A 25,764-nucleotide genomic window follows, 5' to 3' on the forward strand; every position below is an offset into this window, starting at 1 on the left:
CAAAATTGCAAATCAAACGTAAATAGCCAGCCAACGGCACTCAGCTGTACAGCATGAGTCCCCTGGGAGGGCTGGTGCCACGTGTGTGGGTTGGGAATTAGGAGCAGACCGCTGCCGCTCAGCCTGCTCGGAGCGACCTCTCTGGCTTCGCTTGGTGTAAATAAGTCATTTAAGTATTAAATCTACCCTTTGGCCCTTTTCTCAGTCGCCCATGACAACGTCATTCTGCTCGATGCCAATGTGTACACACAGAGCCAACTTGGCTAGCGGACGGCCATCCAGACGATGCTTAGCATAAACAGGCTTGCTTATAGAACGGGGTTTGGATTGTCATTAAAGTGAAACCACGATGTGTAAATATTTTCACAGGGCACTCACACAGCCCCCAGGCTGCAGGCGTCTTCCTGTGTGGGTTCCCCCTGCAGGCCTAGCGCAAGGGGCGCTCAGGGGTGGTGGCTGTCATAACGGGTGGTCTCCACCCCCGGCCCCGCTGCCCATGTGTCTCCGCAGGGCTGCCATGTTCGCAGGGCTGCAATCCCAGGGCACTTCACACCCCCATTTCGAGGCGGAGACTGTGCTGTGAGCCACTGTCACCTTCGGCGAGCTGTTAAGCTGGTTGTCATGGAGCTGGAAAACCATAATCCATTTTCAAGCTGCTTTGGCTTGAGCAGGCCTGCCCCCTTCACTGTGGAGAGAGGTGAGCGTGTGTATTTTTTAAAAGCTGGCACCCCATAGACAGGCTTCATGGTGTAAAATTTCTGGCTAGTTAGAAGTGTGTGTGCATGTGGTGTGCATTGAGTGTATGTGTGGTGTGTGCATGTGAATGTATGAATGTGGTATGTGCACGTGAATGGGTGTATATGAGTGTGTGTGTGTGTGTGGTGTGTGCATGTGTGTGTGTGAGTGTGTGTGTGTGTGTGTGTGGTGTGTGTGCATGTGAATGTGTGTATATGAGTGTGTGTGTGTGTGTGTGGTGTGTGTGCATGTGAATGTGTGTATATGAGTGTATGTGCATGGTGTGTGCATATGAATGTGTATGTGTAGCATGTGCATGTGAATGTGTGCGTGTGAGTGTATGTGCATGTGAGTGTGTGTGTGGTGTGTGGCGTGTGCTGTGACCCAGGCTGACTGTTTCGGGGACCTGCCTCAGTTGCATTGCTGCAGCCTGGCGCCTGAGCCAGTGGGGAGCTCCTGGCTGTTGCAGGCCTGGTGGCAGGCCGAGGGTCCTGCCTGCCGGGCTGTGCCTCTGTCACTCAGCACGGCAGCGTGCCCCTGGGTGTGCCAGGAGGGCGGCTGGCCCCGCGGCAGGGCCTGGGCAAAGGGAGGAGGTGAGGAGGCTGCTGAGAGGCACTTTGCTCATCGATCATGGGGCGGGCACTGGAAATGGCTTAACTCGAAACTGCTTGTTGGTTTGTGAAATGTCCTCAGGGCCTCAGCGTGGTCTTATTATGGCGTCTTCCTCCAAAACCTCTCAGCTCAAAACCTGGATCTTCTCTGTTTGTCCTTCTCCCTCGCCCACCATCCAAGTCATCGCCAGATTTCCCTGGTTTGCCCTCCCTGTTTATCAGTGTTTGAAACCTCCTGGCCGGGCCCAGGTGGAAGTTTCCCTCCCCTTAATTGCCAGGGCACTTGGGCGGTCTCTCTCTTTTGGTGCCATTGTACATTGTTTGGTCCTGAGCTTAGACGGCATGTCCCTCTAAGACAGACCCTCACAGCATCTGACACATGGTGCCTCGTACACAGTGGATTCCCGGCAGGAAAAAGGCACCAAATAATCAGGTGCCTTGTTCCATGGGTCCCTACAGGAGGGCCTATGGCTAATGGCTTACCACGGAGGCTCTGAAGAGATTGTTTGATCTGTTTTTAATGTGGGGAAATCCCCAAACCCAAATGAACTCTGGTACACCAGAGTGGCTGTGAGGATGGCATGTCACTCGTTTATAGGTTACCCGATTTGTCACTACGGTTACACTCAGTGATACTGCTTTGTACAGAAGGTAGAGACACAGAAAACTTGAATAGAATATAGACTGTTACCACACCTCATTAAAAATATCAAATGCCAAGAGACACGGGGTTCCATACCCGGTACTAGATCAGCCTTTGCTTCCCAGGCCTCTCCCACATTGCCTCTGTGGCCCGTGTCTCCATGTCCTTCTCATCCGGGCTTTGGTTTGGCATCATGGACGGTGGGAACGCCCCTGGGCTCAGGCTCCTCCTACCCTCTGATGGATGAGGGTGGGTAGCAACATAGGTTGGCAGCCAGGGCTGATGCCTCATGATTATTATAATGACTCAGGGACTAGTTCGCATCAGCTTTCCCACCGGGATAGCCACACCCAGGGTTTCCCAGCCACCTGCCCTGGGTAATGGCGGTGGCCTTACGATGCATTTTCTTTACTCCTGTCGAGGGTCCCTGAGAAGGGAGGGAGCTTTGCTTCCCACCTCTAGTCCAGGGTGGGTGGGCTCCAGGGCAGTGCTGTCCAGAGGAATGAGAGCCTCTATGGGGACCGTCCAGGGCAGCAGCCACTCAGCACAGGTGGTATTGAGCACTGAAATGGGGCTCATGTGACTGAGGAACTGAATTCTCTGTCCATTTCATTTCAGTGAATTTAAATTTAAACACCACAGAGAAGCATCGATCAGACCATCAAACCTCAGAGGGAAGGTAGGGGAGGGTGGGGGTAAGGGGGAGAGATCAACCAAAGGACTTGTATGCATGCATATAAGCCTAACCAATGGACACAGACACCGGGGGGTGAGGGCATGAGTGGGGGGGGGGTGGGGTGCAATGGGAGGATAAGGACACATATGTAATACCTTACTCAGCAGAGAAAAAAACACACACCACCTGTGGCTGCCATGCTGGGCGGCCTGGATCTTGAGGACTGGGGAAAATGGGTCATGTGGGGCCTGAGGGAGAGCTGGGCGGAGGGCACCTAATTGCCGGGGCCTCCGACGTGGGCGGGCCTCGATCTTGCGACAAGAGTAAAAGCCCTTTTGACCAAACTGGGCGGGTCATCAAAGCTGAAAAACTGCTGCAGGAAAACCCTTCTGCGCTGTCCTGGGCAAGCTATTATTTACTTCTTATTTCCTTTAAGAAGAGCGGACACAGAGGTCCCTGTACCTGTGACTCCTGGAGCGGGCCCTACACCGTCTCCTCTGCTTGATTTCATGAACCGTCACATAAATATAACCTGCTGCTCCAACCAGATATAAATGCTGCACCCAAATGACTGACTTGGGGAGGGGAGGGGAATAGACTGTGACTGAGATAGGCCGTGGCCAGGGAGGCCCCGGGGCTGATCTACGCTCACTGTGCCTTCCCAGCATCACTCCGAGTTCAGGGGCTGCCAGTGGTGTTGTCATCGAGGGGATTTCTTGGATGGTGTCTCAGGTCTCACCAGTCCTTTCACTCTGAGAAGTCTGGCACCCTTGACAGCTCTACAACTGTCATCTGAAATTCTCCCTAAACAGTCTTCCTTTCAGCAGGGTTTCACGTAGACACAAAAAGAGGCAGTCGGGCAGGCACAGGCAGGCGATGGAGGGGAAGGTTAGGGCTGGGTAGGAGGCAAGGAGACCGGCACCCAGGGAGGGGGGGGAGCAGCACACATGTCCAGTGTGGTCTTTCCCGGTGTCCTGACAATGGAGAGGAGCCTTGGGGTCCTCCCAGCATCCTCTGCCCAAAAAGAGGCCACATCTGTACCCACCTCCCTGCTCTGCCCCAGGAGGGCTTAAAGTGGCCCCGACCACTCAGAGAGACAGAGGGACTGGATGCAAGTGGGCCCGGTGCGTTCCAGTTCAGGGCAGCAGCCCCTATGGTTTCACAGCAGTGTATCAGAGTCCTCAGAGTCCTCCAAACACGTGGGTCTGCTTTTGTGTTGGAACAGGGAAGTAAATGTTCTTAGGAAATGCAATTTACCGGAAAGGAGAGACTCAGGAAGTCAGCCTTGCTCTGATCAGCTGATGCAGCTGACACAGAGCGGCTAAGCCAAGTGTCCCCCCACAGGTTTCTCAATCGCTTCTCGCCCATCCCTGTGGCTGGGGCGGCGGGGGGGGTGGGGGGGGGGTTGGAGTGCAGGTGACTCCTAGTGGGAAGGTGCAATGCAAAATGACAGCGTTTCTCAGATGTGATTTGATGTCAGCATTCTCAGAGGTATGGGGGAAGAGCAGGTGACAGAAGAAATGAGAAGCAGCAAAGACCTTCTTTGGATTGGAAGTACGGGTTCCAAATCAGTGAGGCCTTTCCCACATTCCAGCTGGACTTCCTTACCCTCCTTTCTGGATTGGATGTCTTTAGTTTTGGGACTGTTAAACTCCGGTCATTCTGGCTGAAATGATAACAGGGATTTACTTGTGAAGGTGCCGGTTGTAGAGGAGGTTTGACTCGGTGACTGAGTGACATTCTCCAGAGCCTCCTTTCCCTGTTTCTCTGACCCCGCCCTTGTGGAGTCAGCCCCACTCCTTTCCGGATCCATGAGGACTGCTGGCAATGTTCAGGCACAGAGCTTCCCCAGCCCCCGTCAGGTCAGATCAGAGGGATGCCTCTGTTGGAAGAGCTTCTATTCCCAGAGTCCCTCACTGGTCTCAGTTGGGTCCGAGTCCTCTCTTGAGTCAGTAACTGGGGCTGGGCTCAGGCGAGGCTCATCCAAGTGCCCCACCTCAGAAACCTGTGATAAAATCAGGTTTGCCTCAGACCCAGAATCATAAAAGAAGTTATTCAACCCCCCAGAAAGAATCAAACATCCGGTAGTCACTGAGAGAAGGGTAGTCATTGCGTAGCAAACCACAACTCTCACTACTCTTTCTATAATTTACCAATCCTTAGTGTGTACTTATCATTGCAGTTTTCTGCCCGCAAGCAGAAAGTTGTTTTTGAAAATTTACCTTTTACTGCTTTGTGACTCTTAAAGCTTCCTTTGTTCCCCCTCCTCCATCCCCCCTCCTCCCTCCCTCCTCTTTTTTCTCCCTCCTTCTCCCTCCTTTTTCTTTTTTCCCCTTCCCCCCTTTTCCTCTCTCCCATCTCCCCATCCTTCCCCTCCTTTCCTTCCTCTTCCTCCTAGTCTCTTCTTCCCCCTTTATTGTCAACTGGTGATCTAGTCATTTATTTAACTCAACTAAGTTGGTTCAGCACGATGTAGTTTCTCACTAAATAGAATGCCTTTCCATTTGTCCTCCAGGAAGAAGAAATGCCAGATGTAGAAATTGACATTGATGATCTTCTTGATGCTGACAGTGAAGAAGAGAGAGCTTTAAAATTACGGGTAAGCAGCTTTCAAAATCTAGAACCTTCTGGTCGTAGCTGCTTGGGCTCCTGAGCTTGCAGAGGGGAAAGCGGTGGGATGCTAAGTATTCACCCTCATGAAGCTCATCTCTGATTCTCTGACGGTAAAGCAGTTCTTGACAACAGTCAGTTCTCGAGACACCTTATGGATGTGAGTTTCACCAGCCTCCTCTTCTTAGGAGGGAGAGCTGGCTCTGCCTCCTGAGATCCATTTGCCAGAGAAGGAAGAGATGCCCCACAACTGTATGAAAAGGGCTGAGCTAGAACTGGGTGTCTAAACCCAGGACTCCGGTCTTGCAGTTGTGGATTATATCGTTCATGACATTCATTTCTACATAAGATTATGTACAACATAATTCCGTTGAATAAAGTTTCTTTTATTAGACTATGCTCACCTGATAGCATCCTGGTACATGCTGAGATGTCTCATGTTTCCTTGGTCCACAGTAATACAATATTTATTTCCCTCCCCAGAGGAGGTCAAATCTATCATTTAAATATCTGTATTTGGGAGTTTCTAAAACCAGTCAACCTTTGACCTGCCAATGTTTTTTAATGTACACAGATAATTACTGTTAATGGCAGTTGGTTATTACCAGCGGCAAATGATCACTGAAGGCAATTAAAGGGCACATTTTAATATAATAATGTGTTAATCATTACTAACATCCCTTGAGTGGTGAACAGTCTCAGTTTAATGATTATTTCTTGTTGGTAAATTTAAGCGGGAGATGCAAGTTAAAAAAAAGTGAAGCAGGCATCAGTTTTATACAGCATGGAATGGCATCGAGTTCTCTTAACACTGAGAACTTGAACTTTGGTTCCCAGGTGAGGGCACTGAAGCCTGCAGAGGTGTGACAAGCTGGTTTGTGGTTGAATCACAGCCAGGCCCCTGACTCTCCAGTGCAATTATCCAGTGTGATTGTCACCGCCTTTCATAGGCTGTCTCAATTTAAGTATATCCCGTTTATTATTAACCAACTTGGCAGCCCAAAGGAAACATGTGTGTGTATGCCCATGCGTGCATGTGTTCTGGAAAATGTAAGGCATTCCTGCATATGAAGGACACAACTCTTTATATCTTTTTAAAAAGATGTTTATATTGATTTTTAGAGAGAGGAAGGGAGATATAGAACCATCAATAAGAGAGAAATGTTATCTATTGGCTGTCTCCTGCACGCCCCCTACTGGGGATCGAGCTCGAAATCCCGGCTCATGCCCTGACCAAGAATCAAACCCATGACCTTTCCGTTCCTGGGTCAAAGCTCAACCACCGAACCACAATGGCCCCGAACAACTCTTTATATCTCTAGGTGGTCAGTGGGTATTGAAATAAAGTGTGATTCTAGATAGTCAATATGAAATGTTGATTCACTATGTTTAGAATAATACTATAAAGAATTAATAATTTTTAATTTCACCTTTAAAATGATACTGATTTTTAAAATAATAAAACTTACCTTCTGTGTATTTCATTCTAGGAAGCTCTCGTAGACTGCTACAAACCAACAGAGGTAAACAAATCATGTTTCCTAAATGCCATGTTTGAATTGGTTTTTATTAAATCAATTTGTCTATTTTTAAAGCCAAACCACAATAAGTGGGTTTGATTAAGTATACACTAAGTAGCAATTATTCCCCATAATTATTTGTAAGCCTGAATATGCCTGGTTTAGGAAGACTTAAAATGAATTGATTTTCATGTGTTGATTGCTTTTATATAAAAGCCAAACTCCAAAGGTAATTGTGAGAGGTTTTGGAATCATTTTAGTAGGGGTTTTAGGTTGTAACTGGAGAATACATTCTATTGGTGTCTAGGTGTGTATTCTTTAAAAGCTTACAGCCAATTCTGTTGTTCAAAATTGAACAGTTGCCTTTCTTGGAAGGAGCAATTTTATGACTTGTTTGGATACTTATCAAGTGTACAAGTACTACTGTGAGAAACAATGGGTATTAGTTTGGTTAGACCGAATCATTTAATGTATACACGAAAGACCAAAAGAACAATGTAGGAATCGAGGGTTTGATCAGTTAAGAAAATATTGGTAGAAGTACTTTCACTGTATCTCTGTGATAAATCAGAGAAATAGGAAGATTTATCAGATGCTTTGGAGTCCACTTGGTGGTAGGACTCCTGCTTTTTGAAGTGACATAATTATAAAGTGAGGGGAAACCATGCTTTTATAAGAATGTGTAAGATTTAAGTGACTGGGGTGTTTTATGATCATTTGGTTTGTGGCCAGTTACTAACTTGAGCTTTATTCTTACAATCTCCAGTTCTTCTTTATATTGATTCTATCTTTCAGTCACAGAGATTTTTAAGTTTAGTTATTAAAAATATTTTAAAAAATATATATTTTATTGATTTTTTTTTTTTTTACAGAGAGGAAGGGAGAGGGAGAAAGAGTTAGAAACATTGATGAGAGAGAAACACCGACCAGCTGCCTCCTGCACACCCCCCACTGGGTATGTGCCCGCAATCAAGGTACATGCTCTTGACTGGAATCGAACCTGGGACCCTTGGGTCCGCAGGCCAACGCTCTATCCACTGAGCCAAACTGGTTAGGGCTAAAAATATTTTTTAATCAATATAATACATAGTCATAATTTCAAAAGCCAGATATAAGATTAGGCTTCTAAAGAAAAAAATAGCTGTGTCTCATTAAATCAATTTGTCACCGCCCCAGGTTTGGACATCCATTTTTTTTTTTTTTTTCTGGAGAGGCATTAACATAGAGCTGATTGAAATGTAGAAAAAGGTTGTCTTTATGTAATGCAAGAAGAAAAGGAGTATTTTTGTTTGGTTATTACTTGGATTTGGAGGATCCGTAGTTAACAGCGTAGTGGACATTGTAGCAATCAGGGGTGGGGGTACTAGGAGGAACTTGCTTTTCTATTTCTCACTCTAACTTTGCATGATTTTCAGATCTTAAGATCACATACACCCCATTGTATTGGGGTGTGGACAGAAAATACATTTAATATGGGCTTGAGGGCACCTGTCTTAGCATCTGTTAAGGTAATTGCCAATCCAATCAATGGGCTTTTAGAAATCTCTTCTTATAGCTGAAGGTGGCTGTGCTGTTGTCGGATAAACATCGAATTTGTCTTTTTTTGCATCAACTTGTCTTCTGTTTCATTTCTGTGAAACAGAGGTTGTGGTATTTCCTATCGCTTTGGCAATCAAAGCCTGTAAGTGGATATGATCAGGGGTTTATGCAGATGACTAAGTCTAAGAGTAGGTGGTGAAAGCATCTCTGGGCCTCAGTAACCTGCCGGGTCACGGAAATGTCACGGCCACATGAGGTGCAGGAAAGGAGTGTCTGGCCATGGTTGTAAATAGAAGTAGACCAGTGTCTTTGGGGAGCAGGCCTGCTTGGGGAGCAGGCCCCACAGTGCCCTATGGGGAGAATTTTAATCCGCTCATCTGCTGATGGGCACTTAGGCTGTTTCCAAATCTTAGCTATGGTGAATTGTGCTGCTATGAACATAGGAGTGCATATATCCTTTCTGATTGATTAAATATGTTCTCCCATACAGTGGGCTTTCTTGTTGTTTTGTTGATAGTTTCTTTTGCTGTGCAAAAGCTTTTTATTTTGATGTAGTCCCATTTGTTTATTTTCTCTTTAGCTTCCATTGCCCTAGGAGCGGTATCGGTGAAGAAATTGCTTCAGCATATGTCTGAGATTGCTCTGCCTGTGGATTCCTCTAGTATTTTTATGGTTTCCCGTCTTATGTTTAAGTCCTGTATCCATTTTGAGTTAATTTTTCTGTATGGTGTAAGTTGGTGGTCTAGTTTCATTTTTTTTGGCATGTATCTGTCCAGTTTTCCCAACACCATTTGTTGAAGAGACTATCTTGACTCCATTTTATGTTCATGCCTCCATTTTATGTTCAACCCTTTCTGTGTTGGCAGCAGGAAGGCAGAATCCCCAGCTTTTGCCTTGGTCTCACTTTTCTGACACGCTTTGGTGGTGACCATTGTCAACTCATTCTGATCACATCAGCTCTTACCCATGTAGCATTTTAACCTGTCATTTGAAATATTTTTGAGTTTATGGAATATTATCAGTCCCTGTTCACTGAGCCGATTGCAGGGGAGAGAAACTATAAACTGGATATTTACAACACAGAGAGGCTGTGTGGGTGATCGGAGGAGATGCGGCTTGGCATTTTGCTATATTTTCTTTATTCATTTGCTCAACAAATGTTTATCCAACATCTATGTGTCTGTAACTAATCTAGGGACTCAGATAAAGCAGTGAATCTGTATGTTCATTTTAAAAACAATCTCTTATAAGGCCACAGTGCACTACGGGGAGAATTTAAATGCTGAAAGAATATTAAAGAAGGAATAACAGGACAGAAATGCCAGGGTGTCAGCTTATCCCATGGTTCTCTAAGCTAGGAACCAAATTGCTTAATAGAATATGATTTTATGGGAATCTGTACTTGCGAGAGAAACTGAGGAAGGGGGCACTTCACTCCACTTGAACGGGTGTGAGTGTCTATACTCAGGGGAACCTTTCCCTGTGGCTTCTCATGGGGTTTCCTCAAAGAAAGACTGCAGTTTTGGGCCGGGGTGAGGAATAGAGCTTGAATGCTAGATTAAGTTGAAATACAACCTTTGAAAGCTGCCACCTTCAGAACAATGTTTCTGAATAGTGAGAGAACTGGGGGCTTCCAGAGAAAGACTGTGATCAGATGCAAAGGACATTCTAGTGGTTGTAGCCATCGGCTAGGAGAGCCTTATGTTTTACTGTAATTAGGCAGGCAAGTAATAAAGGGGTGGGACTGATTAACCAGAAACAAGAGTAACGTTACCTAGTAGCCAAAAAAACATTTGGTCCCAGTATGTCAGTTGCTCACATACTTAGAATAGTGCTCTTTATACACCAGGCCTCCTCGGCCCAGGAAAAGAGCCGGGCCGTGCTGGAGCTGGCATTTGGACCCACATTGGAGTTGACATCCTGTGCTCTGTCTACTTCTCATTTCCTTTCTCTGAATTCTTACTGGGTGAGCACACGCTCCACTCTGGAATATTTATTTATAAACCTGATTAAGATGATCTTCATTGAGGAAAATCAAGCCAGAAACATTACTAGTAGGTGAGCTTGCCAAAGACACGGAGTCATGAAGCAAAACTCTGCATTTATTTCCTGGTCTTCATTCCACATCCTCTGCCGAGTTAGGGAACCATCCACAACACCATTCTCACTTCTGACACCAATGGCAAGTGCAAGTCCATACTCATTTTTGCTATTTTGCTAGAAGGACCCACAGAACTCACTGAAAGTTGTCACGCTCACAGTTAGGGTTCAACACAGTGAAAGGCTACAGATGAAAGTCAGCCAAGGGAAGAGATGCTTGGGACAGAATCCCGGGAAGTTCCAAATGCAGAGCCTCCAGCCGTCCTCTCCCGGGGAGTCACAGACAGTGCTGACTCTCAGTTACGATGTGTGGCAGTGTGGAGAGTATTGCCCACCAGGGAAGCTCATCTGAGCCAAATATTTTTTATTGGGACTTGGTCACATAGTCATGGTTGACTGCCCACAGTGACCTCAAGTCACCAGCCCCTCTGGACATTGAGCTGGTACCATGTGACCCAAAGCCCCCACCCTACATCACATTGTGAGACTGTCTCTCATGTCCCAAGGCCCCAGGTGAACAAAGACACTCTCATCAGGCAGAACATTCCAAGGGCTTAGAGCTTGCCTCCCAGGAGCTGAGGGCAAAGACCAGACATCTTTTTGGGCAAGGTTAAATTCTTTACTACACACTCTTAGAAGCAGTTTGACCATGAGAATAGTGACAACGATGATGATAACAATAATTGTGATGTAACATAAGGAAAGGAAAGAAGAGATGCCTTGATAGGAAAAGCCACACGTGTTTTGCTTTTGGATACTTTTCTTCCAGCAATTAATGATTGTTTTGTTGTTGTTGTTGTTTTAAAGTGAGATGGAGGAGGAGGAGGAGGGTACAGGTTTTAAAGGGCAGTGGACCTTTAAAATGGTTGGCATTTTTGAGTGATTGATTGTGATTTTGTGGCCTTTCCTTTGTTCATTAAACTCAAAATGAACGATCGAGTTTTAAAAGCTGGTCAACTCTATCTTAAAAACAGCTCCACATTCTCTTCTTGTGTTTAGATTTATCTAGACAGAAGAAGGAATATGAGTTAAGAGCAATTTAACACATGACATTTGGATCGCTATATTTTTTAGCAAAGGGAGTTGCTGTCAAAACTAAATTTCAAAGTTTGGAAATGGGTTTCTTTCATTTAGATGAGATTGAGGTTCTTGTAGGAAATACTATTGTCCCTAATTGGTAATGGGATCCTTGATGAAATTATTTTTGTGGTGATTATAAAATGGGAGATTATAATTTTGCTGAATTAACTCCATTGGTTCTTTGCATTGGTTGGATTATTTACGTGGATTTTATGTTATGTTGCCTGAATTCCAAGTGTGTGGAATTTGAGAAAATTATTAGTAAGTGAGGGAAGAACTAAATGCTGGTAAGGTTGAATATGGTAAGAGCAAAGGAACTGTTGTTCTGCATACAAATAAGGTCTAGAATTTGGGTACAAAATAAATTTGCTTAAGAGCAGTGGTCTGAATCTCTAAAGTAGATTAAGGGGACTGCTCTTATCAGCAGAACAAATTAATCTTTAAAGGCAGATAGTCAAGAAAATAAATGGACAAAATAGTGTCAGTGGTTTTTAAGTTAAAGGAGATAGGGTGTGGGGGGTTCATCCAGGATGCCTAAGACCTTCAGGAATTTCTGTTGGCAGAAGTGATTATAACAACAGCAGGCACAAACCTTTACTCATAACAGATTCATGAGCCTCTTTTCAGATAATGAAAAATAGGATCAGTTCTGGTGTGCCCCGCTAGCAAATGAACCTCTCCAATGATAAACAGCACTATCCACCCTCTCCTCTGAGAGGAAAGAAATTAAATATCTCAGTGGGTAGTGATGACTGTGCTGAAAGCCTGTGACTGCAGGGAGCAAATCCCAGTGTCACATGGGGCTGGGGACACTAAAGCGGTGTTCTCAGTGCTGAATCACTGCCTGTCCCTTTGGCCTCCTGTGTGACATGAATATTTAAGCCAATAAAAGTTTACAGTGTGATATTTAAATGCTTCGCCTGTTCCTTGGGTGAGGATATATTGTCATTTGGAACCATTTTCAGGGTTGCCATCATGTTTTAAAAGAGATACCTATTATCCTTCCATTGTCCTCACTTACCTAAACTTTGTTAAATCTAGAAATTCATCTTGCAGAGTATGGTAACAAGAGTTAATACCGTATTGTATATTTGAAAGTTGCTAAGAGAGTAGATCTTAAAAGTTCTCATCACAGAAAAAATTAGGATAGCTATGTAGTAGTAAATGTTAACTAGACTTATTATGGTGAATATGTCATGATATTGCCGGTGGGAATGAGGTCCTTCCACTGAGTTGCAAGAAAAGCATTTTGGGGACCCACGTATTGGAGGATGAGATGTAGTGGTAAAATTTATTGGAATAGAAATAAAAGACGGTTCCCAGGTTCCTGATGTCCCATCTCTGTCTGTCCCACTGTGGAAGAAGTCCAGCTTTGTCTTCATCAAGCCCAGAAGTAGGGCCAGAGCCTAGAAATTCTGTGCCATTGCTTTGGAGCCTGCCTGGCTGCCGTGGAGGCTGAGCTTGGGGCCTGCGCAGCTGCCAGGCCCGCATGGCTGCTATGGAGAGAGAATGCACAAGTGAACGGTGGAAAGCCCTTTCTTGTTGAGCTTCGATTATATTATCTCAGGCTTTCCAACTTGCCAGTCTCTTTCCCAGTCCTTCATGGTTTGTCCTGGGTCCACCCCCTAACTAATCCCTTTTCTGGATCTTCCAGGGTTTTGTGTCCTTTATCCAATCCTACCCTTTTCCAAGGCTAGGCACCTCCCTTTTATGGTCACCATCTTGGCTCCTGCTACACATGCACCCAGCAAAGAAATGATCCCCTTTTGATGTTATTTCTCCCTCAGTCATCCTGGCTAGTGACCAGCAATGATCCTTCCACCCGTCTGGGGAATTAGGTGCTGAGGGCAGAGGATGCAGCCGTCCTGTGGGGAGCCTGTGAATGCTGCAGCTTCCTAGTAGAGCAGGCTTAGTGTTCAATTCAGTTCCCTAGTTTATTATGCTTAATGTCCGATTCCCTTTGCTCCCTTCCTTTATTAACATTTTTTAATCATTTCTTTTTATTTTTCAATTTCAGTTCACACACGATATTACATTAGTTTCAGGTGCACACTCCAATGATTAGACATTATAAAATGTATTAAGTGATCATCCCCCAAAATCTCATGCCCATCTCATATCATACCTAGTTGTTAGAATATTATTGACTTGTATTCCCTATGCTGTACTTTACACTCCCATGATACACTGTAACTACTAATTTGTGTTTCTAAATCCCTTCACCCAATCCCCCAACCCCTCCCATCTGGCAACTGTCAAAATGTTCTCTGTGTCTACAAGTCTGTTTCTGTTCTGCTCGTTCATTTATTTTGGTTTTTAGGTTCAATTGTTGACAGGTATCTATTTATTGCATTTTATTGTTCATATTTCTTCCTCCTCCTCCTCCTCCTCCTCCTTCTCCTCCTCCCTTCAATTCTGAATGATAACTTTGCTGGGTAGAGTAGTCTTGGTTGTAGGTCCTTACTTGTCATTACTTTTCATATTTCTTGGCACTGCCTTCTGGCCTGCAAAGTTTCTGGTGAGAAACCAGCTGACTGTCATATGGGTGCTCCCATGTAGGTAATTAACTGCTTTCTCTTGCTGCTTTTAAGAGTCTCTCTTTGTCTTTAACCTTTAGCATTTTAATTATGTATCTTGAGGTGGGCCTCTTTGGATTCATCTTGTTTGGGACTCTCTACCCTTCCTGGACTTGTATGTCTATTTCTTTCACCAGGTAAGGGACATTTCCTGTCATTATTTTTTTCAAATAGGTTTTCAATTTCTTGTTCTTTCTCTTCTCCTTTTGGCATCCCCATGATGTGAATGTTGGTATGCTTGAAGTTTTTCCAGAGGCTCCTTATACTATCTTCATATTTTTAAAATTATTTTTTCTTTTTGCTGTTCTGATTGCGTGTTTTGCTTCCTCATATTCCAAATCACTGACTTGATTCTCAGCATCCTCTACTGTCGTTTTCCTATAAATTATTCTTTATTTCAGTTATCCTTTATTTCTGACTGATCCTTTTAAAAAATATTTTTATTGATTTCAGAGAGGAAGGAAGAGGGAGAGAGAGAGAAACATCAATGATGAGAGAGAATCATTGGTTGGCTGCCTCCTGCACGCCCCCTGCTGGGGATCGAGCCCACAACCCGGGCATGTGCCCTTGACCAGAATTGAACCTGGGACTCTTCAGTCTGCAGGCTGATGCTCTATCCACTGACCCAAACTGGCTAGGGCAGTGGTCGGCAAACTCATTAGTCAACAGAGTCAAATATCAACAGTACAACGATAGAAATTTCTTTTGAGAACCAAATTTTTTAAACTTAAACTTCTTCTAATGCCACTTCTTCAAAATAGACTCTCCCAGGCATGGTATTTTGTGGAAGAGCCACACTCAAGGTGCCAAAGAGCCACATGAGGCTCACTAACCGCAGTCTGCTGACCACTGGGCTAGGGCTCTGACTGATCCTTTTTTATGTTGTTGATGTTCTCATTAAGTTCCTTGAAGTTCTAAGTTCCTTGAGTATCCTTATAACCTTATAACCATGGTAGTTTGCTTGCTTTTCATTTAGTTCTTTTTCTGGGGATTTCTTCTGTTGTTGTTTTCATTTTCCACATGTTTCTTTGTCCCTGCATTTTGACTGTGTCCCTGTGTCTGTTTCTATGGATTAGGTAGAATTGCTAAGTCTATCAGAATTGCTAAGTCTATCAGACTAAGTCTATTAGGTAGAATTGCTAAGTCTATCAGAATTGCTAAGTCTATCAGACTAAGTCTATTAGGTAGAATTGCTAAGTCTATCAGACTTGGTAGAGTGGCCTTGTGTAGTAGGTATTCTGTAGGGCCCAGGAGTTTAGCCTCCCCAGTTACCTGAGCTGGGCAGTCCAGATGTGCCCCTGTGTGGGCCCTGTGTACTGTCCTATTGTAGTTCAGCCTTGATTGCTGTTGACGGCACTGGGAGGGATTGACCCTTAGGCCAATTGGCTGAGAGGACCAACTGTGACTACAATGGAAGAGCTGCTGTGCAGGAGCTGACCCAGTCTTGATGTGGCTTCTTCTTTAATTCCCTAGTTGTAGGACTTCCGTTCAGCCAGATTTCAGATGGTTCTGAATGATGGTTGTTTGTAGTTTAGTTGTCATTTTGATGTGCTTGTGAGAGGAAGCGAGCACTGTGTTTATCTATGCCGCCATCTTTACCTTCCTTTGTTAGTATTAACTAGCTACCTACATTAACAATAGTGTGTGTGTGTGTGTGTGTCTGTGTGTGTGTGTGTGTGTGTATGTGTGGGTGTGTGTATTGAATCATTATGTTCTACTCCTGAGACTAATATAACATATGTCATTCATGTCTCAAATTAAAAAAAAATTCTTCTCTTCCTCCACCCGATCACAACTTGCCTCACTCTCATGTCATCTATTCAATGTCATGCTTTTTGGAAGAAATGTCAGGTAGATGTGCAAGCTGGGGGCTGGGTGAAAAAAGGGATTGAGAAGTACAAATTGGTAGTTGCAAAATAGTCATGGGGATGTAAAGTATAACATAGGAAATACAGTCAGTAATAACTATATATGGTGCCAGGTGGGTACTGGAAATATCACAGGGATTGCTTTGTAAAGTATATAATTTCTAACCACTCTGCTGTACCCCTGAAACTAATACAAAATTATATTGGGGCGGGGAGGGGAGGAGCACAAGCTGACTTGATTTGCTGTCATCCAGCAGAGAGTCTCAGACCAGGAGCAGATGGTCCCTATGACTGTGCATTTTTAAGGAAATGACTGGTGCATCGACTAGGGTGACAAAGAGAAGACAGAACACAGCGAAGTTGCTGACCCACGTGAATCTCAGCCTTCAGAATCCTCACCTGCTCTTTCTCCTCACTCCACCCTGTACTCTGTGTAAGGGGTGGACGCTTTTTTGGAAAAGCAGGTCCGGCATCCAGAGTTCTGCTATGCACGCTTTATTGGAGCTGGCATGATCTATATAATTAACGTGTTTGGTGACACCATTCACCAAGCGGTTTAAGCATTTCTTTCTAAATTTCTTTTCTTCAGAAAATACTTCTAATCAAAGGGCTACCACATAATACCTATTTACTTTGTCTTTTTAAATGACTTGAAATGCTGCAAGAATGACATAAAGGCAGTTTATGCACAAAGCAGTGATTTACAACGGTGCAGTGGTTTCTGCTTTTCCTACTTTCTGATGGAGCCATCTTCGCTTAAGCATTGCAGTATCCTCAATGAGAGTAACAGATGAATCGCTCAGTGTCTAGGTAGGTTCCCAGACGCCTGGCTCTGGTGATAATTACAAAACCGGTGTCCATCTGCCACTTCCTGCACAGGATGGAGCTGGCGGGAGGAGGTCGAAGCTGAGAGCCACAGGGCCCAGGAGGGACCGAGGGCTGAGAGCTCAGAGTGCAGTGTGGCCACTGTGATTTCATGCCCTCTGACAGTGCCACATGGCTGAAACTCCAGAGTGAGGGGGGACCTTCTGTGTTCACAGTGGCTGCCAGGTCCCCTCGGAAACCTGCTTTGGCTTCTTTGTTTCTTAGAAGTCTCTTGTGAATCAGGTGGCTGCATGTTACATAAAGTCAGGTTTCCAAGGTTACTGGAAATGTTTATTTTCTTCCTATTGCTTTTCTGATCTCTCAGGTAGGGCTTCGTGTGCACGCTCGTACGCACACACACACACACACACACACACACACACACGCACACACACACACACACACATGCATCCTAGACTCTGCCCTTTTCTAAATGCTTCCCATCTTCCCTAACTTACCCCAGGCTGGCTAGTGTTTCAGGGCTTAAAGGAAAATCTCTAGAACCTTCCTCCATAGTAGCTGCTGCCAGTTGATTACTGTATGTAATTCCACACACCCCACTTGATACACAACGGCCCCTTTCTTGCCAATTGAATAGCTTTGTTTGTCTTTGACTATCTCAACCTTTATCAGCTCTTGACTTCATTGAGCACCTCTTCCTTCTAGAAACACTAGAAAACCCTCTAGCCAACACTTCCCTTGTCTTCTTAATAGCACACTCTAGCAAGCATGTCACACTCGCGGCCCATGGGCCGCATGCCTTGTTTAAATAAATGAGGTATGTGGACCGCCGGCCTCGAGTTTGACATGCTTGCTAATGGGTTTCCCCCATCTCTCTTTTCTTTTCAGTCTCCTTTTCTGACTCTAACTCCTCTACCAGATCTCACTGTTAGAGGCCTCTGGCCTTGGTCCCCAGCCTTCTTTTCCTCTCTACTTACGCTTTTCTCCAATGTTACTGCATCTAGTCCTGTGACTCAAAGCATTGTCATCTGCTGTGTCCAGTAGAATTTTCTGAGATGATGGAAATAGTCTGTATCTGCAGTGTCCATTATGGTAGCCACTAGTCATATGTGGCTATTGAGTACTTGAAATGTAGCTAGTATGACTAAGGAACTAAATTTTAAATTTTATTTATTTTCATTAATCTGAATTTAAATAGACACATGTTAAGGGCTACTGTATTGAATAGCCTCAGTCTAGATCATTGTGTTTATAAACTATGGGTGATAACCCATTAGCTGGTTATGGCATGTGTTTTTTCAAAATAAAATAGAATGGAAATATCAAGATGTATTACATATAGTAAGCATTATCTTTTATTCACAAAACTTTGGTTTTAGTCTTTTATCTCTGTCTACTAGGTTGCTATAACAATGTGTGGGTCACACATAGTATTTTAGTTTTTCAGTTTGTTTTTCAGTTGAAAGCCACTGATCTAGTGCTGGTGGTGCCCATATTTATGCATTCAACCATGAACTGAAACCCAAAGTCATATTTATCTATTCTCTTGATGTCTCCCCCCAGATGTCTAGTAGACATCTCATATCTGTAAATCTCCCCCCCTCCTCAGTTATCCCGTCTCCGCAAATGCCACTGCCTTTCTTCTAGTGACTTCTGAGGAGGTCCTTAATTCCCTTTTCTCCTGTCCCTGCTCCCCACTGCACCCTACCCCCATTCAGCCCACCAGCAAGGTCTTTTGGCTCTGCCTCTGAAATGGATCCCAAATCTATCCACTGATTGCCATTTCAGTTTCCATCAACTTAACTCCAAGACACTGGCAGCACTTGCTTGGACCAAAAAACAGCTCCACACTGATCTCTCTTTCCCTCTTGTCTTCATAAAGCCTATTCTCCACACAGCAGCCGAAGGGACCTTTAAAAAACCCAGATCAGATGATGCTCTTGTCCTTGAAAGCGGCAGGTGACTTTGCATTGCACTGAGAATGATCTCTGATCATCTAACTGTGGCCAACAAGGCCCCAGCATCTCAGCCAGGGCTCCCACCTTGCTGACCTTGGCTTTCCTTTGCCAGGAATGCCCGCTTTCTCTCTTGTTTCTCTGCAAGGCCTCTGCCTGTGTTCGGTGATCAAGACCCCATGCTGGCTTCATTTTGTTAATTCAGGGCTTAACTCAGATGTCATTTCCTCAAAGGGTTAACCCTTCAGTGACCAAATGAGTGTCCTTAACCCTAGTCTAAGTGATCTGTTTTGGAAGTAAATGAGATATGTTATTACTTATATAGAAGATACTTGAGTAATAGAAACCAAGAGTTATCAATCAGTATTTTTGATTAGAGATCTTTGAATTTTCTTTGTGAATTGTCTTTAATCAACAAAATCTTTGTTGCAAGTGGTGTTGTCAAGCTTCTATCTGGAGAATAAATATTGATCTTGCTATTTTTTAACTTAATGAGTTGAGCATCTCATTATGCAAATTTAATGAACAGTTTAAAACATGCACAATAGGCTATATTAAGTTATAGACATAACTTATGTTAATATAAAATTGAAAATGAGGCTTTTATTAATGTTAATATATCATAAATACAAGATAAGTTATGTATTTTAACTTTTTAATCACTCAGATTTTTTACACATCATAACCAATGTTTTAAGGAAATTTGAATTTGATTTAAATTACCAAATTGCTCTTGTCTTGAAGAAGAAAGGTCTGTAGTTTAGGTTACATCATTCCTTATATGATTTTAATCTTTATTTTATAATGATCTTTATGAAAAATATTATTAAAATAGTGAAGGAAAGTTATCAGACTTATTAACAAGATAAATGATAGGGTTTGTAATTCTGACTTTTGCTTTAAAAAAAGAGAGAGAAAGGAAATCTTCACTTAAATGCTGGAACTTTTCACAGCAGTCAGCTGAGTAACAGATTAAAAACACCACAAAATTGAAATTGTATGTGCAGCATACTCTGCATCGTTTAAATCACACAGTAAAAGGGGAATTGGAAATGCATTTAACTTTTCAAAATGGAAACTGACTATAAGTGGGAAAATTCAGCATCATTTTATCCTAGAGAATTCTTTAAATTAGATGAAATAGTGTTCAGAAACTGAAAATAGGGCCTCATTTTATTCACATGGATTTCATTCTGTCCAAGTTCAGAAATGGTGGCGATAAAAATGATTTTGTCCTTCGACCCACTTTGGGATTGCTGTCCAAAGGGAATAATCCAAATTGCAGGCGGTGACTGATGCACAAAGATGTTAACTGTGGCATTGTTGACCATTTTGAAGAGCCAGGAACCAACCAAATCTCCATTGGTGGGGGAATTAAGCAGATTGTAAAAATTAATTTTAATGGTTATACAATCTTTTATTTTTAGAAAGACAATTTAATGTTGTGGGGAAAAGTTCTGACATAATGCTAAATGGAAAAAAGGATATATTTATACAGTCTGATCTTAATTAGGTAAAAAATACTTTCCATAGAAGAAAATATGTTAATAGTGGTTAATTCTGAGGAGTAATTGTTGCTGGTTTGTATTTTCTACTTTTTCTAGGCCAAGCTCATACTGCTTTTATAATAGCAAAAAGATGATTTAAAAAGGAAATAGGGTGTCTAATAGAATATGAAATATTCAAGCTTATTGTGTGTTAGAGCCAGAGAATGGTTGCAGGCATCATTAGCCTGAGAGCTGGTGACTAAGGGCTGTAATTGGGGTAGGAGGTAGTCTGAGAGCTTAAACAGTGCAGAGGCGTAATGCAGAGGAAGGATCCTTCATGTTTTTGCTCAGTCCTGCATTGCTGGCTGTCACTTGCTGATCAGAGAAAGTCTGACTGCTGTCCGCCTTGTCTTTGACAAACACAAATAGGAAGGCAAAGTCATTATCTAATCAATGTGATCTATTTAGTAGCCAAATATTTTTGTGTGAACACAGACTTTGAGTTTTATTTCATTGCACGCGAGGCAACCTATGTGCACATTCTTTTTCTCATCCGAGTTCTTTAACTGCTGAAATTGCCCTTAAAGAGACCACAGACATTGCAAAATGTGTTTAATTACTAATTCATTAAATTTTCCTGTCAATTGATACCAAATATTTTAAAACATGAAGCAACAGTGAAAGATTCCTGATGCTGTAAATTGGAAACCATTCTAGATTGTTCTTCAGTGTTTGGGTTCTCAGCCATGAATCATGAAATCACTTCAGTGGGTCTCCCAGCATTACAGTGTAAGTAAAAATTAGCATACATAGAAAATATAGGGTCCATTGTGTATAGTAAGTATGAGTTCTTTACATTTTTATTTTAGGGGTGTGTTTTTATATGTCCTGGATTGTAAATGAAAAACATGTGTGTTCTTCAAATGATGATTTGCAGAAAAAAAAAAAAAAGGCAAAAGTCTTCTTGTGACATAGCAGTGCTTTTCAGTAAGATCCCAGGACCCGCAGTATAGGTGTCACGTGGGAGCCTGTTACAGATGTGGATTCTCGGGCCCCACCCAGACCTACTGAATCGACACTCCGGGGGTAGACCCAGCACTCTGTGTGTTAACAAGGCCCCCTGGCCATTCTGGTGCACACTCAAATTCAGAACCACCGGTCTCGCCCTGCCTTCCTGGGTGTGGTCTGGAGTCTAACACTGGCATCACCTGGCAGCTAGCTGGAAATGCAAAATCCCAAGCCCCAACCTGGACCTACTAAATCGGAATCTACAGGCTTCAGGGGTGATTTGTATGCTCGTATTAGAGGTTTGTTAAAGGTTTGGAAGCACTGATCTAAACCGCATATGCCTTCAGGGGCCAAGTAGACAATGTCAGTGAATGAAGGCAGCCTGGACTTCTCCGTAAAGAGCACAGCCCGTCCCTGACTTATGGTGGTTCAACTTATGATTTTTCTACTTCACGATGGTGCAAAAGTGATAGTTTAGTAGAAAATATACTTGGAATTTTGATATTCTCCCGACTAGCAGTACACAGTACGATATTCTCTCACGATGCTGGACAGCGGCAGTGAGATGACTTTGCCCAATTGTGCCTACTGTTAGTGTTCTGAGCCTGTGTAAGGGATGCTAGGCTAAGCTATGATCTTCCATAGGTTAGGTGTATTCAATGCATTTTCAACTTCTAGTATTTTCCCCTAAAATATATTTTTATAATTTCAGATAGGAAGGGAGGGGGAGAGAGAGAGAGATAGAGATAGAGATAGAGAGAGAGAGAGAGAGAGAGAGACATGAATGATGAGAGAATCATGGATCGGCTGCCTCCAACATGCCCCCCACTGGAGATCAAGCCCACAACCCAGGCATGTGCCCTGACCAGAACTGAACCATGACCTCTTGGTTCATAGGTTGACACTCAACCACTGAGCCACACCAGCCAGGCTCAACGTACAGTATTCTCAACCTAAATCCCTTGCACATTGAGGAGCATCTGTATAGCAATTAGAAGGCATTATGGTGTGAAATTTAAGCACTCTTCATTTGTTTAAAAATGCCCTGCCTTATATCAGTTGGGGTTAATACATCTAAACAAACGCATCAACTGAGGTTAACTTCAATTGACATCAGTTACTTCAAGCAGATTTTCAACCCACATTTTAATAGAGTGACCCCCTCACATTAACTTCTTCTGATCTCTTTTAGGAATTCATCAAGGAGCTGCTCTCTCGGATAAGAGGCATGAGGAAACTGAGCCCCCCGCAGAAGAAGGCTGTGTAATTCTGCACAGGACGGAGCTGCCGGGAGACCAAGACAGGGTCCCGGGAACTGGACTTCACTCAGACTATTCTTTAACTTTTTTGGGGGAGGGGGGATCTGTTAGACATTTATTCAAGAGCGTTCTGTTTTTGGTTTCTAAAGGTTTTGTTAGTGTACTATTTTAATAGCAAAGATATCATGACTCTGGTTTCAGCCCAACCAGGGATTGTCAAACCAGACAGACATCCAAGGATGGGCTGGGCTAGGCAGTATTTTCTTCGAGAAATCCGATGTTGATGACCTAACTATACAGGGATGATGGTTTTTTGTTGTTGTTGTTTTACAACTAGTTGGGTAATCCTTTTTTCTTAAGTTCTGCATTTAACTCAGACGTCGAATTTCTCATACTTGTATATATCTACACACAACAGAGTTACAACGTAGATGTGCGCTTTATTTCACATTGATGAAATGAACGTGTGGTCGTCCTTTAACTGGAGGTCACAGCACGTGTGTTGGCCAGAGGCCACTAGGTATTCTTCATGTGAGTGCTGCTGACCTCCAACATCCGCTTTATGCACCAAAGTGAAAGAATCCAGTGTATCCGTTGTTTGAATGAGCTACACTACAAAAGTGTTGAGTTGGTCAAGGGCTTAATTTATGGACTTTGTATTATTTCATTCATTGGGATGCTTTGCCAGGTCGTGTACTTATTGCCTCGTTTGTGGTATTTTAAAGTTTTACGAATCCTTCGTTGGAAGAACTACTGGGGTGTCTAGAGAGGAGCCCACGCTATCTGAGCAGTGTTTTCTGTGGAAAATGGGAGCACTGGGTAGCAATGAATTCTCTGCTTTAAACCAAGTACTGTGTAATATTCTCTCCATGAAAGCAGGTCAAAAGGAAGCCAGCAGATTATGCATCTCCCTTCTTAGAAGTAGGTTCTGGTCACTTCTGTGCCTGGGCAGCAGCAGAGCAGAGGGGGTGCGCTCAGTGGTGAGCAGAGGGAGAGGTGGGGAAGCCTCTTCCCCTCTCAGGAAAGTTGGTAGAGGAGCATCGGCTGGTTGAGAAGCTCGGTGGAGAGTGCATTTCTGGTTTCTCTGAGCGGCATATGGTGAGGACTCTGGCTCTAGGCACCCCGATTCCCTTGCCTGGAGCTAGGCCAGGGGTGCCTGCCCTGCCCCTCTTAGTTACATACCAGCTCCTTGGGGGAGGCTCAACATTCAGATGGACTCTGGTGGAGTAAAAGGTCCGAGTAGAAACTCTTGCTTCCCTCCAGGAGGTCCCGCTGCCTCCCCACAGAGGCCCCATCTACAGTGAGCTGTGTCTCGGGGGGACCCTGTTGGAGCACAGGGGTCAGGCATTTTCTATCAAGGGTGCTTTGAACATATTTTATTTTTTAAAATAACTATGTTTGTGAATTTTATGTATAACTGGCAAGCTTTTGAAAATGTATTTAATTTTGTAATGTTTACCAATGATTTCTTTACAAGCTATTTACTCAAATAAATGGAGCTGCTTACAACTCTACTCACCATTTGCCTTGTAAAAAAATGGCCACGTGCTGACTTGATTCAGTCTGGCGCTCTGCAGAGGAGGGGCCAGGCCGCTGTGTCTAGCTGTCCCTTCTTAGGCAGTGGGTCCCGATGAGAGCAGCAGAGCTAGAGAAGGTTGAGAAGGAAACAGAGGGTGAGTTCCAGGCACTTGGTCCCACCTGCCTTCTGTTCCAACCCTCTCCTCGGCCGTGCGCCTTCATCTTATTTAAGCTCCCCTTTACCCATCTGATATAAATCCTCAAGAAGATTTCAAATCAATCAGGTATTCCAATTACCATGAGAATGCCATGCACCCTGTAAATACAGAAAAATGCAGGATTTGTACAATTTTCCTTAGGCTTGACCAGCCCAAGTTATGGTCTTCAGATGAAGCAAGAATGAGCTTTTCCTCCGAAGGCCTCTGATCCTGCCACAGAACACACTCCCGCCTTCCCTCCCTTCCTTCACTCAGGGCCTGGCATCACCTGATGTCCCCTGAGCACTCAAGCCACAAGCATGGGCCATCTCTGCCCCCAACACCCCCCCCCCCCAGTCACTATGCTTGTCTTCCCCTAGTATCTCTCAGATCCGTCCCTTCATGGCTAGAACCGTTGGAGTTGGCTTCTCCATGTCCAGTCTTGCCTCTCTCTGATCTGCTCTCCACCCAGTAGCCAGAATAATCTTTCTGAAAGACAGCTCTGATCATTCTACTTCCCTACATAAAATCCAGACATTGCTACATTTCTTACAAGGAATTGGACTCTGGCTCTCCCACCCCACCTCTCGACCTTGCACTGAGTTCTTTGGGATATCTGGAGTGTTCTGTGTATTTTCTCCTCTGGGGCTTTGCAGAAACTATTGCCTTGGTCTGGAACCTCCCCTCTGCCAGCAGGCTCTATCTGAAGAACTTCCAGTTTGACCCCTCATGACACGTATCCACAGTATTATTACTGTCACTTCCCCTGTTCGTCTCTCTGATAAACTAGAACCCTTGAGGATGGGACTGGATTTTATAACTCAAGCACCTGCTCTTGTGCTCGGTCCATCCAAGGGATCAATCTGTGTTTGCCAACGGAATAAATAACATAAAAGGTTCTTCAAGAAAACTCAGTTGTTTCCTTCCCAGCTGGGATAGTGGTTCTTAGACCTTAATGTACATTTGTTTCATGCGGGAAGCTTTCAAAACTGCTGAAGCCTAGACCCTCCTCCTGACCATTTCAATCAGCAGCTGTAGGAGCAGATTGTAGGCACGCGTCTTTACTAGCTTCCGGACTGAGCACCCCTGGGCCCCTGGGCCATTCTTGTGTCGCCTGATGCGTGAATTTGACCTCAGCTCACCATGTCTGTGCTGGTACAGCAGGTGGCAGCTATGACATCAGCACGCTGACTATTTCTCATTTTATTTTCTGCTGGAGAGGAATGAAAGCACAGCGCTGGGGGATGAATCCTCAGTCTCCAGCTTCTAGTCCAGTGCTCTCTTCGACACTGAGAAAGCTGAGGTTAAACTTTACCGAGTGGCGTCTATTCTTCACAATAATAGTAACGTTTCCTGTTTATGTATCACTGTGCTCAGGGCTTACATACCTTATCTCATTTAATCCCAACATTAATGGTACCAGGTAAATTGCACGATCCTCATTTTACAAATGAGAAAACGAACTCAGAAAGGTTGAGCAGCTTACCTGAGGTCATACAGTTACAGAGCTGAAATGCAAACCCAGTCCTGTTGGATTCCATACCCCTTGACCATGAG

The 25,764-nt window shown here is 43.9% G+C and overlaps 1 protein-coding gene across 1 annotated transcript in view; it reads left to right on the plus strand.

Moving 5' to 3' along the window:
* PPP1R14C (protein phosphatase 1 regulatory inhibitor subunit 14C) overlaps positions 1 to 24,001 on the plus strand; it is a 67,421-nt gene extending 43,420 nt beyond the window's left edge. The window contains exons 2-4 of the mRNA XM_008158598.3: positions 5,181 to 5,264; positions 6,766 to 6,798; positions 22,426 to 24,001. Coding sequence (XP_008156820.2) covers positions 5,181 to 5,264; positions 6,766 to 6,798; positions 22,426 to 22,500 — 192 coding nt within the window. The 3' untranslated portion in view covers positions 22,501 to 24,001. The remainder of the gene's footprint in view (positions 1 to 5,180; positions 5,265 to 6,765; positions 6,799 to 22,425) is intronic.
* The last annotated feature ends 1,763 nt before the right edge of the window (positions 24,002 to 25,764 follow it).

Source organism: Eptesicus fuscus, chromosome 10, assembly GCF_027574615.1.
Source record: "Eptesicus fuscus isolate TK198812 chromosome 10, DD_ASM_mEF_20220401, whole genome shotgun sequence".
In the NCBI taxonomy this organism is placed as follows: Eukaryota; Metazoa; Chordata; class Mammalia; order Chiroptera; family Vespertilionidae; genus Eptesicus; species Eptesicus fuscus.